Source organism: Plectropomus leopardus, chromosome 11 (assembly GCF_008729295.1).
Source record: "Plectropomus leopardus isolate mb chromosome 11, YSFRI_Pleo_2.0, whole genome shotgun sequence".
Classification (NCBI taxonomy): Eukaryota; Metazoa; Chordata; class Actinopteri; order Perciformes; family Serranidae; genus Plectropomus; species Plectropomus leopardus.
The window spans coordinates 23,867,962-23,883,881 of NC_056473.1; the positions used below are offsets into that span (position 1 = coordinate 23,867,962).

At 40.4% G+C, this 15,920-nt stretch overlaps 1 protein-coding gene across 1 annotated transcript in view; it reads right to left on the reverse strand.

Moving 5' to 3' along the window:
* Positions 1–8,145: 8,145 nt before the first annotated feature.
* Positions 8,146–15,920, reverse strand: part of pdhx (pyruvate dehydrogenase complex component X) — a 38,023-nt gene continuing 30,248 nt past the window's right edge. The window contains exons 9-11 of the mRNA XM_042496914.1: positions 15,696–15,854; positions 9,978–10,042; positions 8,146–9,079 (exon numbers count right to left, since the gene is read on the reverse strand). Of these exons, the coding sequence (XP_042352848.1) occupies positions 8,824–9,079; positions 9,978–10,042; positions 15,696–15,854 (480 nt within the window). The 3' untranslated portion in view covers positions 8,146–8,823. The remainder of the gene's footprint in view (positions 9,080–9,977; positions 10,043–15,695; positions 15,855–15,920) is intronic.

Genomic DNA, 15,920 nt, shown 5'->3' on the forward strand with positions numbered 1-15,920 from the left:
AACATTTCCAGCTCATTTAGCCAATATCATTATGAGACAAACAGGGACAACTGGAGTAATGGGTAAACAAAAAAGTCACATGAACATAGATTGCAGATACTTAAGGTCGATATGCTTTTCAACCGGAAACTTTTTACACGCTTCTGTTGTGAAACACAGGAAGTGTAAATGAAGTTGAAGACAAACGCACAGTCACACGAGTGAAATAAACATTAGCAAATATTCACCTCCCGTTCACTGCCATTCAATAAAAGGAAAGGGGCAAATAACACATTTGCATGCACTGGCAAAGTATATTTACATGTTTTTGTATCTTGTGGAGTTCAAATTTGGTGAACTTGACCGCTGAAGTCACAGCCACAACTAATAGCAAAGAATGGCTAATGAACTGCGCTTTTACAGTGCTATTTTAGTCTCGTGACCATCCAAAGCACTTTAACACTACAAGCCACATTCAGCCATTCACACACACATTCACACACTGGTGGCTGAGGCTACCATACATGTACACATACCATGTACCATACATGTACCCATACACACTCACGCCGATGAAACAGCCGTCAGAAGTAATTTGGGGTTCAGTGTTTTGCCCAAGGATGTGCCGACATGCAGACTGGAGTAGCAGGGGATTGGACCACCAATCTTTCAATTTGTGGAAGACCCGCTCTACCTCTGAGCTGACCGGTTCTGTCCAGCTTCCTATACTGTAACACTTCAAGACATGTGAAGTCTTATAATATACTGAATACTGAGCACAGTTTTCAACCACTAGATGAGAGACAGAGATCAACATAGGTTCATTGAACCTAACGGCCATGTTCTCATTTAATACCGTCCAGGGGCGTATCACGCAGACATGAAAGGGGGCTTTTGGCATCAGGATTGTATACTGGAAGCACTGGCAAAGCATATTTGTATTTGACCACTTTAGAAAAAAGTATATCAAAGAAGAATAAATGGAGGAGACATTGATTGTTACTGTGTCTATCCAGCCAATACTATATGATATTGGCAATGAAAAACACAACCTGCCCCACATGAGAGATGCGGCCTTGCTGGCATTGAGTTGGAATGTATGAAAATAGAAGATGCATCAACAACATCAGATTTTGGGGTATGCATTAGCAAGCTAGCTTTCCATGTCTGTCATGATTTCAAAAGAAATCAAGCCAATTTTCTGAGATCTGAGATACATATATTGGAACCATAGTAGCCTATGTACGTACACAAAATTTAATAGCAAATCATCAGTTGTTGAGATTTGTCAGTCTTTACCACAGTGGTGAACCAACTGACTGACCAACTGCTAAAGCCACATCACAGGCAGAGCTAAAAATACTAAAATACACCTGAATGCAATCAAAGCCCCAAACACAATCCCCGTCACTCAGCTAATGATGAAATAAACATACAGGAAAAGGAACAAGTGGAACTCACTGCAGAACAATACCTGAGGACATTGAGAACAATGTGCTCCCAGTAGGTCAGGACTAGTCCTTCAACTTCCTTTAGCCTTCACTGAACTCCTGTTTGGGAACAAACCTTTGATAAGCGCAATTATGTGAAGTGCTTTTGCATGTAGCCATGAAAAATTGATTCATGGTATTTGGGTAAACACAAAGATGAAGAATTAAAGGGAGAATGTTTAGATTTAGTTTGGAGAAAAATACTTACATTAGTAATTTCACACTCGTGATTTCATACACTGATTAAAACACATTTATCTTTTCTGATGACTGAATTCACACACACACCCTTGATTTCACTGAGAAAAGAAACGTCAAAAAGAGAACGCAGTATCAAAGATTCACACTTCCTATCCTGCAGACACAAGTCAGTTCCTGTTTTAGCTGTTGCCATAGTGAAATGTGTTTATAGTTCATCAGAGGCAATAACAGCAAGGGTGTAACAAGGTATTTGGTTCATGGTTGTTTTTTTTTCATGTAAATCACATTGAATTTTTCCCATGTAGATATGCTACAAAAATAAAGTTTCCCTTGCCGGTTTGACAAATATGCATACTGCTATATGAGGAATTATGTAAATATTTAAGGTGGTTTATAGTCCAATTTAATAAATAAAGCTGAGAATAAAACAAATTAAGTGTCAGTAATATCCAGACAGACTGAATGAAAAACAGAGTGTTAGAAAAAGAGGAAGAGGCAGATTGACAGAGAGACGCCAAAGACAAACGATTATCCAGCCTTCCTTCATTTGGTTTGCGTTTCATAACAATGTCTGTCCTAGTTTCTCTCTCTGGAGAAACTCTGAGACAAACTGCAAAGACCACTCCTTTAATGAATAGTCGGGTGAATGTGTAACATTTGCTGTGATTGATAAATCTCTTTTCAAACTGCTGAACGTACACATTGTGCCATGTAGACCTAAGAGTATAATGTTCAACACTTGAGCTCGACGGAATGCACAAAACTCTCAATCACTGTCAGTCGATAGTGGTTAAATAAACTTGTTCACCTAAGTTGAACTCATCACGTTTAAGAGCTTGAATGAACATGATCGTGACCTAGTGATGGGGAGAGTTTGTCCTATTTAAGTGCCAAGTGGACAATGTAAATAAAAAAAGGCGAGAGAGACAAAAGCCTGTAACCAAACAGTTAACCACAGTTTCTGTGTTATTATCTGGCTATCTGTGCTGTGTGACGTTACAGCAACACAAAAAAAGAAAAGCACAGGAGGTGAACAGCTGTACACTGGGCATGACTACAGCCTAAATTAAACAGCAGACTGCTGAGTCAACCAATACGCATCAAGCAAGGAAAAAAAAATTTCCATGATAGCTATTCAGTGAGGACACACACATATGCTCTCAACAGACGCCCTTGTGGTTGGGGATCCTTGTGGTAACGGCCGACTAATGGCAGCTCCTCAGCATTCCTGTGAAGTAGCGTGCCTTTTTCCCTTCAACCAGCGCTGTCACTGGTTTTGCGACTAGAAGCGATTGCAAGATGTCCTTATACACACAAAGCAACAAGACCAAATCCATCATTCACTCTCTAAAGATACAGTGAATATGAGCGTTTGCACAGATGTAGTGTAATAATGAGAACTACATGTTCTGCAGTTATATTTGTGGAAAATATTAGCTGTTGCTGAAGACAGCATTAAGTTTCTACACATTTTAAAGTGATCCACCTCAAGAAGAACATGTGATCTCTTAGTATTTATTAGATAGATGTTTCTGACAACTCCCTGTTCCTCTTAACTGGAACTACAGAGAGCCAATCAGAAGCCGGACTATGTCCTGGGGGTCTATGGGGAGGTGAGGGAGGTCATGAGGAGTGTGTCCTTGTTGTGTATCTTTGGCCGATGGATGAGCTCTGCCTCACCCTGCAGTGTCTCAGGCTGAATGAGTTATCCCGGCGTCACAGGAGCATGACTGGACTGCTTCAAAAGGCCGGGCTTTGTGCAACAACAACAAAGCAAGGGCCTCGCTTGTGTTTGGGTGCTGGGACGGCAGAGCGGGCGTGTTTGGACAGTGAGTGTCACAGAGTGCTGTATAGCCATATGGAATGTCTTGTGTCACCCCACATCGGGGTCGGACTCTCAGTCAGCATCACAATGATTAACCACAGCAATCTCACAGGTGAATTGTTTGCAGATCTCACTCAGATTCTGATTAATTCATGTGCTTCCTTCTACCCAACAGGATGAGTGCTAAAAGTGGCATTTCTAAGAAATGACATAATGGTCTAACTGCAGTAGAACTCAGACAGAAGAAGGAAGTGGAAGTATGAGGTGGTAATTTTACAGCAGGCTTGTCTGCATCCCAGTTAAAAGACGACTGAATAGAGAAGTGCTGGTAGTAAGGGAAAATGGGGAGACCAGAGGAAATCCTGTCAACAATGGTTGAACAAACTTGAGCGTGAGATAATGTGGATGAGAGCAAGCCTCTCACCAACCCTGGTGATCACTCACAAAGCCGTTCACACAGGGAAATATGTGTCTCTGTGGGTGTGTGCGTGATGCCAAAAAAAGAGGCAAACCCCTGTGAGGCAAAACAAAGTAAAATGGGACATTATAGGATGATACGATCATCAAATTCCTTTTATAAATGTTGAAATTATTCATAATTTACCGTTACTTTATCCTCCACAACACTACCCTCTTTGAGAAGACAGAGAAATTCACATGATTTTGTTTGAACACTTCAGGGCTGTTAATACATAAATGGTTCCAAGCTTTGATAGTGCCCAGAACTGGGAGCTGATGGATAGAGGCTTAAAGGGTGGGGTGCAGACTGGGGTACCGTAACACATCCCCACCCCATGTAATTTTTATTTATTTTTTTTACAATCAAGAGGTGCATCCAGCCCCTCATTGGATGTATCGAAACCCTTCAAAAATGGAATTCTGACCACTTCTGCAAATTTGGACCCACACATTTTGTCAGACGATGCATCTGAAGGACATCCAAATATCAGCACAAAACAAGTGCACACTCGCCCACTTTGGTCTCCATAGCAACTGCCTCCATCTCTCTGCAACCATGCTGTGTGTCCATGAGTCTGACCTACACGGCAGCGCGAGCCCCCACACTATCTTCAAGACCCTGTGCACAGTTCATCAAAACCTCGGCGGGAGCAAATCTGATTCCTTCTGTCTGGTGGCTCTCTTACCCAGCTGTTACACATAACAAGATTGCTGAGCGGAGATTGGCGGGCAGCAGTCGCAGAAGTAAATGTCAGACTGTGACAGGAAAGCCAAAGAAATGTCAGAATCTGTTTTGCTGCATTCACAGTGCTGATATTTGGAAGGGCATTGTTCAACTGCACTGCTTAGCAGCCCCAGCAGTTGTCAAGCTTCTAGCAAAATGTGATATGCAGGGAGGTCAAATAAAGGAACATGATTTCACTTTCCTGACAAACGGTACCAACCATATAAGAACAGAAAATATTGCATCACCAGAAAAAAATGCCTATTTCATCATAAATATTAGGCCTGAAGGATATTGCATACCAATGACACAAGAGGGCCAATACAAAAATCGTATTTCAATCAGCCAAGACCATAAGACAACTAATCAACATACGTAATAGAGATGCTTCCAGTTGCCTCTCTGTCAGCTCTGTTAAATTTGTGCTAAATCTACAAGCTACATGGTAGATTCATTCATTCTTTTTTAAACAGAGTTTAAAAAATTAAAGTTAAAATCTGCCCTTTATCTTGCTTCATCTTTGGAGTTGAAGGATGAGTTGAGTAAAATCACCAGCTACGATGAAAATTTCATCTGGTTGCTTGGGCATGTTGCTGCTACAATTCCTGCCATGCATTTTTTGAATTTGTATCTCAGTCTTGTGTCCTGTCTACTCTGAACACGGTCCACCCATCCAGTGCAACAGCTTGATCCAGGATGTTTGGGGTTGACTGTGTTTCCGTGAAGATGTACGCAGAGCAGTCTCTGATTCCCGTTGCTGAATGAGCCTCAGTCGCATCTCATCCACTTTATTCTACTGCAACCTCACATTAGCCAGAAGAAGGCATGGTAGAGAAACAGCTCTCGATCCAAGTCGGGTCAGCCTTGCCCTGATGCCAGCTCTCCTCCCTCTCTCTTCGTCCAGCGCTTTTGTTTTTTTTCTCCCTCTGGTCTGATTGGCCGCTCGGCATATGCTGTTGGTGGAGATCCTCTCGTGGTCTGCTGCATTCAGTCCAAATCCCACACAACTTTTCCCAAAGTTGATAAGTTCTTCCTTATTGTAGAAAAGTCGTGCTTCATAAATTTTCTGCAAAATTAAGCTCTTATGTCTATTTTGCAAGTCTTGGAGGTGCTCTTTGTTGCTGGCTTTGGATGGTGGTGACGTGTGGCTCAGTCATTCATCCACGTGAAAAAAAACTCTCCTTCTGCTGACTTCTAGCTAAATAGCTGCTAGCTAGCCAGGTCAAGATTTTGAAATGTAAACATCAGCAAACAATAATCAAAGTTGGGAATGAATGAACACCAGCCGAACTAACATCCAGCTAGTATTGCACAGGCATCAATAATAGACTGGACAACATCCATGCTGCAGCAGTTTCCAATGGGAAATCAGGAACTGTAATATCCTTGCATTCACCAAAACTTGACTAAATGCTGGACAGTGCCATTCAACCATTCAAAATTTACTCTTTTTGTGCATGCCCATCCGGTGGTACAGAGGACTCTGGCAAGAGAAGGAGAGGGTACATGTGCTATACAATGAACAAGGACCAGTGTGACAGCGGGAATGTTAGGTGCTGTCCTGTTCCTGCTGTGGATCACATACACCTTGTGGGGGGCGGCTGCAGAGTGGAGTCACTGCCTGTGTTCGGGTGGAGCAACCACGTGGTGGTTGAGGTTGGGCTGTGTGGACAGTTAAAAAAGTCCAAAACCAGAAATCATAGTTTACCAGAACTATCAAGAAACATAGACTGTTATAAAGCAGCAGCAGCAGCAGCAGCAGCAGCAGCAGCAGCAGCAGCTAACAACGTAGGAGGACACAAAAAAGACACAATTACAGTGCACAAATTAAGGAGCTGAAGGGATCCCATTTCACTGGAGTCGTACCTTGCATAATTCTGTGACAAATAAATGACTGACTGATAGACATTTTAAGAAAAATTACACGTTTATCACCAGCTCTAAGCAAAGTATCGCTGTTTTCCTGTCAGTGTGTTGCTTGGGTAACAAATCTGCCACCTGTAAAGATGTTTAAAAACTCAAAATACCTACAGAATGCAAATGCTTGCATTTGTGTTTACTTCCTGTGGCTTTGTCTTCCTGAGCAGTTGTTTCAAAGTCTGTTTTTGATTTGATCTCAGTCTAATCCAAGAAGCTACTATATCTCTCACCAGCAGCTGGTGGAGGTTTGCACATAGATAAATACTTACTCAATGCAGCAGTTGTATTATAATAACACATTTATATTCAATAAGGAGGAGATAAATGGAAGAAAGCTTCCCCTCAGCGAGACCATCTCAGACAATGGAATATGGTCCAATTCCTGAAACTGAAAGATGTACAAATATTTTAGACATTTCCTCTTTTTTTTAATTTCAGGTGTGCATGTTTATAGTGACATTTCATGCTTGTCAAATCACAAGTAATTAGAAAGACGAGACTCTGGAGACGCTTCTCCAAATTGTGGTATGGTGATTATGACTCAAGCTGAAATGTTAAAGGGCAACATTTTTGTCCTCTCCCCTCACTTTTTATTTGAGTGTACCTTCCATCACCGTGGTAACCAGCACCAAGGAAGGTGTATGTGAGTGTCTGGAAATGGCTAGCTGAACAGTGGGCATACTGTAGAAAACAGCTGGGCTGTGCCAATGGCCTGTTAACCTCCCCCCATCCCTATGTACCCTGCCTGTATGTGTTCCTCCTCAACACAGAATGAACACATCTCATTCCTCAGCAACCAAAGAACAAAATGTCCTTGCTCCACATTCACTGAAAAGAGTCTATGACGAGTTATAGCCAAATCAGAATAGCAGGGAGATAAGGCAGTTCTAAGAATTACCATCAGCCAGAGAATTTCACTACGAACCTGACTGTAATAGCATTCAATATTAGTGCAGTTCCTGTACCTCTTTTCTTTCATTGCTACCAGCATAAAACACAACTCACCTAAGGTCATTTATACTCTGAATTGAAAAAGTAGAAAACCCATCTTGGAAATAAGCAGCCCATAAATAAGAGCAAATTAATTAAAAGTAATGTATTTTGGTTGTCAAACTGCATTAATTGCACCAATCTCATTGTCAGCGCTGCCCTTGAAGCAGTGTGTGGTGTGTAAAATGGAAATACAAGCTGGGGACATTAGAAAGTGTGAGAGCACAACTTGACTGATCAGCAACTTCTTCCTTCATCTCGAAAAGAAACAATGTCAAACCCTGCCAACACACATCTAGGATGAGCTCTGGCCAACTAGTGCTGATACATATGTAAACAGCTGTTCTGCCCACACATACAGCAAAGATAAACATCTGCCGGCATAGACTGACCTGTATACTAAGCCTAGGAAATTATCCTAATTGGCTTCTATAAATTAATTATCATGTAATCTCTTTAGATTCTAATTAAACAGAAACAGTCACACATCTGTTGTTTCCCTGGTAGCCGTGTGCATGAGGGTGGGGAGAAACATGTTTTAATGAGGCACACACACATTTCAAAGTTGAACAGTGTGTTTTATTGGCATCTGAGGACACCAAAACCTAAATGATTAGTGTATGTATTTTGTATACACATGGACTTGGAAGATTGGTTTTCAGGGATGTTGCATCATCTGTTTTAAATAAGTTAGATTAATTAATACAGATAATTAATTACCTTGCTCAATTCTGTGAATTTTGTAACAGGAAGTGGTTCATGTGGGTTTACCCTGATCGGAAACTGCATTGCCACTGATGTTCAGTGATAAATATTTTTGTTTTTTTACAGCATCCCATGCATGTGTTTTATAGTGACATAGAGAAGATGCACTGGGACTGAAAAACAGAACTATATATACACAACGGAGGTGTAGCACAGAAAAACCACCCCTATTACAGTATGTAGGATTCACGTGCTATTCTCTCTTGGTAATATTTGGCACCACTGCTAGACTCCTCTACTACTCTAGCAGAAGCCCAGTTAAACTCCTCCATCACAAAGCCTGGGGATTATCTGTCAGAAGTGAGCCACACACAAGTTTATAGTATGTGTAAACCATAATCCAAGCGCGACCAGGAATCAGCTTTTTAAGAGCTCTCTGCTTGTGAAAGCCCACGACAGGCTTTGTCATGCAGGTGTTTCTTGCTTTTTCCTTCTAATCACTTTCATACAGCTATCCTGCTTTTGTTTTTTCAGGCTAGGGCCATGCGCTGTGGTTGTTCTAGGTTGGCGCGGAATTTATCTAAAAATCGTGAGGCTAATTCATCATCCACAAGTCGGCCGTCACTTGACAGCGTAACTGTCATCAGCTGCTGGGTGCGCAGGGTCTGGTCATCCTCGCACAGTCGCAGCTCGGCCCTGGAGGTCCCGACGGCAAGGATACACGCCTGAGGAGGGTTTATCACGGCGCTGAAGCCGCTGATACCGAACATCCCCAGGTTGGATATACTGCCAGCGAGACAAAAGGAGAACAGAGGGAGGAAGGGATGGGAAGAGACAGTACACATATTACATCATTAGTCAAGCTCAGCAGGGGAGCAAATGCATGAAAATCAACTAAATGAGCATTATAGAGGCGCTAAAACCAGCTTCTTGACGCAAAAAAGAACATTATCTCTTAGAGTGAGTGAATAAAAAAATGGGAGTGAATCAAGTCTATAAATACAACAGACTGTGAACATCTCATTTTGAAGAATATAACATTGAGCAGTAAGATTAATACCAGCCAGAAAGTCTCCCCCTTAATGTTGTGTATGGTGAGTAAGAGTGACCTGAGGGCAGTCTGCTGTTTGCCTTAATGAGTATTGGAGCTTAGGGTGATGAAAAAACGAATAGAGGAAGGACATACACATATATCCCCAGGAGGACAAAAAGAGCTGCATCTCCACAGGAATTCATCTCTCCTGCCTGACACAGAAACCCCATTTATGCCTAAATGACACCATTAATTCTAATGAGTTGAAAAGCCTCCCTTCCACTTTTCTGCAATTGATGGCACAGTAACTGATGGTACTTGTCGCCCAAGACCACATTAAGTTCAGTCCCACATGAAATGTAGAATATGCATAATATATTGAGTATCTGTGAAACAGGATTTAAGTCATAATAGCGGAAATTTATGATGGCTATCTTGCCGCTGAGCTACAAAAGGAAATTGTGAAATGGAATTAGGTGTTACAGAGATGATAGGGCCACTGTTCTCAAATATATGTAAGAAGTCAGTTTATTGAATTGAGAAAGACAGAGTCATATTGAAGACTGAGGAGGAAAATAACATTAAGTTTTATCATGTGTCTTTCTGTATGCCTTTTCTGTCCCTGAGAGATGACATATCGGTTGGGTTTACCTGAATGAGCCTCCCTGGTACTCTTCAGGTAGAAGTTTCCCATCTCGAGCCTTCTGGGCCAGTGCCTATGGAAACGTTAAATGTCAATCAAACTTGTGAGCTTTGTGTCAGAGAAGAAAAAATTCGAGCATGACATGCGGGAATAATACAGTGATAGAGAAAGCAAACCTATGTGACATGTAGAAGAAAAAGCTTGTATCCAAATCATTATAAATACACACAAGAAATCAGCAGAGCCCCTATTTGTCCATATGAATAAGCAAGAAGCATACAAAGTATTTGGTTAGATGGTAAAGGGAAAGTCAGATCATCGGAGTCAAAAAGATTCATCCTCTGGATATCATGAATATCTTTACAATATTGTGTGCATGTCCATCGAGTCCATGTTGAGATATTTCATATGATAAATGTAAACTTTGACCAGCTGGTGGCCCTACAGGAAATGTCAGGGGATCACCAAATACATTAGAGTCCATCACCTGGGGACCATGCATATCTGCACAATGTTACAACCAGATAGTTGAGATTTTAATCTGGACCAAAGCGGTGGGCCAGCCGAGCAACAGACTAACCGACAATGCCAACTACAGCCCATTTCCCACTGCACAAAACCCAACAGCTGCTAACATCTGGCTGTTTATGTAATGGGAAAGGTAATAATCAACATTCACACCCAAGTCAAATGACTCTGCAGTAATCACAGGTATTTTATTGGCTCCGATTGGCATTAATGGCGTGATGCAATGACACACTGACACAGAATATACCATTCAACTCTGCCCAAGCAGCGCTTAAGCATTACTCCAAACTAGTCTGCACTGAATTTGAAAGAGAGACTGAATAAGTAAAAGATACATAAAGAGAAGCAAGCACCGTAGAGTTTTCACAGGCCTCAAACCATGCTGCTCTCGAGTGTTTACTGACCTGTTCTCTTGCCTGTCCATTACGTTAAATGTAATGCATACTCTTATTGTAATAGCCCCTCAGCAGATGGAGACATAAAATACAATGCTTTACCATGTATGTACTATTAATTCATTGTGCAAAATAATAAATGTACTTGAACTTAGGATGGATGTTTTGTACCTGTTCACTTTGTCAATGAAATTGACATTGAATTGTGATATTAGCAGAAATTAACATGTTGGTTGATATTAATATTTCAATATCTGCTGATACCGTGCGGATAATACTGTGCATCCCTAATATCAAGCCAATTTACACAAATTAAAACTGTGCAGTTGAGGAAGGTTTGGTATATTCCCTTTAAATACATATGTTCTGATGAAATACTCCAAAATGTTCAGTAAACATGTTTACTGAAAAACTGTTTCAGTCACAGTATTATACCATTCAGACCTTTCAGTGAAAGGGGTCAACTTTCCAATATCATGATCAAAAAAATGATTAAAAGCCCAATAGCAAGCACTGATTTACATGAGAACTATTAGACCGTGTATTGCTAAAATCAAGAAAGGGAACTGACAACACCCAGTAGGAAGATGAGACATCTGACAAGGAACACGAACACACTGGGAATGTACTTGATCTACTTCTCACTAAGAAGTATTTGTGTGATTCTCTAAACATATACAGTTGTACCAGAGATCAAGTATGAGCTTTTAAATCTGTTTAAAATACAGGCTTCATTATATTACAGACATTGCTAAAATAACAGGGCTACTGTTGAAAAGCTATTGTTGAACTTCTCTTTTTTCCATGTTCTTTCTCTCACTTGAGACTGCTAGGTGGCCACCATGTCTTTATTCAACATGAACTTTATTCAAATGGAAATGTACTTAAAGGTTAATGCGGGGACACCACTAACACAGAAAGTTGAGAATGACTCACGGTGGTTGTGAGACACTGTGGGATACGGTAGGCGCATTTGAGATAAGAGCTCTTAGGGCAAACACAGTCTGATGTGCCACTCCATCACATCAACAGCCAGCAGTGACCTCTCTATGCTTCATTCAAACCACATGTTGATTTTAATTTGAGACCAATAAGGACTGATAAATGTAGATGCCAGCAGCATAACTAAACTGAATAGCAGTGGGTGGCGAAGCTCATTTTAAAGGCGGAAGTGGACTGAAATGTACGCAGTGTCAGCATCTGTGCTTTATAGCAGCTGTTTGCATGTGTATGTGCACTAATTCTCCTGCAGTGATTTTATTGCTAAGCGCCAACAGACATAACATTATCTGACTTAAAGTCATAAAAAAATGTTTAATAAAGACAACACATGGATAATGCATCTTTTCCTCTGGGGCTCACCACTGGGGCAAACTAAAGTTACTAACTAGAAGTGTAAGAACATATCGAAGCACTTGAGTATCGCAATGCTATGTTTTGTGATACTGTGTCGATGGAGTTAACAGGCAAAGATTCGTGACAGTGCTTCATTTTATGTTGTGTTCACACCCCAGCTAATAGACAGCAGTGCTGTAATCTATCTTTAGCCACCTGATTATTCCACTCCAACGTAACAACATATCACTTACATAAAAACAAAAAGCCAGGTCCTATGAAACAGGCAGTCATAATGGCAACACCAATTGCTCATAATATTACATTTTTTTTTAATCAAAACGTATCCCCTTAACTACAGTACCGCAATGTATTATATATATGATGTGCCACTCCATCACATCAACAGCCAGCAGTGACCTCTCTATGCTTCATTCAAACCACATGTTGATTTTAATTTGAGACCAATAAGGACTGATAAATGTAGATTTAACTGAAGCCAGCAGCATAACTAAACTGAATAGCAGTGGGTGGCGAAGCTCATTTTAAAGGCCGAAGTGGACTGAAATGTACGCAGAAATGCCTTTATGTTTATGCTGCTTTTTAACTTCTGTATAGTGTCTCTGAGTACTAGAATAGTGCTTTATAAATACTATTATTGTTATTATTATTATTATTGTTATTGTTATTATTATACTGCATTGCAATCCCTGTATAGTGGTATGCACTGTATTTTCAGATTACTGCCAATACACAGCCCTATTATTAAAACTGCATTTCAAAAGTATGGCAGCCATGATTAAGACCAGAAGAAATCTAATTCACAAAACCACCAAATTTCACCTGCTGTCCAACTTCCTAGACAGCTTTTTTTTTAGCTTAATGCAAATAAGTTGGTGACTTGACCTGATGATTCAGGAAGCAAAAATTACACCTAGAATATATAAAAAAATAATATATGTATATATAAACATTAAAAAAATGTATTTAGCAATTTATTATTATTCCAATATAATACTTTTTTTTAATCTCCTGGAGAATAAACAACGTATACCCTGGCTCTCAATAATAACACTATTGATAAAAAATACACCAATCACCATCCAAATGCATAATATTGGACACTATCTATAGTACCAAATTGAAATGTGCATTAAACTGGATAGCACTACAATCATCTACCTAATGCAAAACACCTTAGCACTAAAAAAGATATTACTAAAACGGAAAAATATTGCACTCTGGGTTGACGAAAAAAAAGGGTTTAAAACAGGCAAGGTTTGTTCAACTGTAATAGACACTAATCTATAAAACCACATGTTGAGGCAACACATTATATCCCTCTGCACTTAAGCATCATATTAACAGGTAGTTTTACTAGCTCAGTATTGACATAAGATGTCTGTCCAAACAAACACCTCATGGGCTGAAGCAATCATATCTGTTGCAAAATCTGTTTATTATGGATGTACACCATTGCAGCATAGTCATCAGTGCTGAAATCTGAAAAGAAAAAGTACGTCTAAAACCTAACACACCCAGTCACTCCTTCCCTAAACAACTCTCACAATGACAATGTGTGATTTCCCAAAATTACCCCACCATTGTCAACCCCACCAAGCTTTAACTGCGACTTTGCTAAAAATACTATCTTACTAAAACTACTTCAGCCAGCCACACTGAAACAACAGCTGAAATGTGCTGTCAAAACTATATAGTGTGTGATACTATATGTGTGTGATGTTGTATGTTGATTGTCATCGTAAGTAGTGATACTGAGTTTGTTGAATCTCAGATGCTGAGATCGCTACTGGTTATTACTGTGGTTTCCAAAAAAAAAAAAAAAGGGTTGGGGGGGGGGGGGGGGGGGGGGGGGGGGGGGGTGTGGGGGGGCCTGTGTGGCACTTCTTCTGCCACTAGACGGCAATACCTGTGACCAATCACACCTGAAGCAGTTTTTGCACTTACAAAGGGTTTTTTCCTTAAGTCTAAATTCTTGCTTGTGTTGTACGTCGCTAAAAGCGTCTGCTAAATGAAATTGTAGAATTGTAGAATATAGGCTAAAACTGGTAGAGAGGCAGTCTTCCAGTTTGACAACACATTTTGTGTTTAATGGAGACAGCCACGAGGGTTTCTTATTTTTTTGCAAACAGCTGTTGAATCAAATAAAATATCTTCACTAACACATAATAGACATAAACAGTGGCCCTAAACATTTAAGAATATTACAGCCAGTCACTTGTAGTGAGACATTACACTTATTACCCTCTTCTTGAGAAATTCATATATATTCAGTATCTGATCTGTGCGCGTCTTAAATGAGAAAAAAAGTGAGATTAATCGTCAAGTGTGTGTCTGTACATGCATATCAGATTTTGAGACACATTTCATCTGTTTGTGAATAAATGCTGGTCCCCAGCTGCTGACTGTAAGCAGGAGAGAGAGCTGACCACTGTTGCTTTGTGCTCCATCTGTGGCCAGTGACAGCTGAGCCCTGAAGCAACCCAAACCCAAAAAAATAACTATCCCAAATCTAATCAGTTATCTACAGATCTATCCACGGAATCCAGCAAAAGTCAGGTTTCCATCCAAATGTAGCACAAATTTTAACCAAATGTTTGGAAGAAAATGCTAATTTATGCCCTTTTCCATCCACTACTGGTATGCAAAAACTGGGTACTGGTTCATCAAGAAGAGCACGAGATGGCACTCTGATATAATGGCACCTGACTGGAAATTACTCCAGGAAGGTGCCATTATATCATTACAGAATAGGAGGGTGCAAAAGAGTGTCAGTCAAACTTAAAACAAAGGAAAGCAACAGATGAACGATAACTGAGAGCACACTTTAAAATCAAAGTTTTGAACAACTACGATTACTGCTTTGTGCTCTTTGAAGAGTTCGGGTAACAGCCCTTTGTTTATTTTGGCGTGTGAAAAGACATGCAGAGATGGCAAAGTGAGCTTTCAGTCGCCTATGTAATGATGGTAACGTTACATCATAAGCTCCCATTGCACTAAGTCAAATTCAGATTTAATAAATACACCAACTTTTCCGTCTCCCCTGATTTTTCATGATTTTTGTCAAATTATTGGCTCCAACTCAGTTTTTGAGGAGCAAATTGAAAATGTGCACTCTACGTGATGTGATGGATAACAGGGAAAAAAAGACAACTCTCTATGCAATAAAGTTCAAGCCAGATGCCTACAGAGTTTGTTTTCCCATACAGTTGGGCTGCAGTCAATTCCCAAATCCCTTATCTATTCCCACCAACAAATCACCAGCAAAACTCCATGTCTTCACCTGAAGTGATACATTGAACACCCCCACAGTTTGAAGTTAAAATCTACCAACAGCAACGCAGGTATGAGAAAAAATCCCTTGGTAAGGGAGCAGGCCTAAAGAAGACAATACTAATCTCACAACATATCATACCACACCGTGGTGTATAAAAGTCCTTTTTTTACCTTAGCATTAGCTGAGATCTCCTGGACTCCTTTGTTTGCAGCATCCTTGATGATGGGGGTAATGAGGCCTTTGTCAGTAGCCACAGCGATTGAAATGTGGACCGAATCCAGTGCACGGGGTCCATCACCAGACCAGGTCACATTCACTTCTGGCATTTCCTGGGTTAGAAATTCAGAGGTCAGTCAAGGTTTTGACAGATCTTAAGAGTGAAAATGAACAAGACG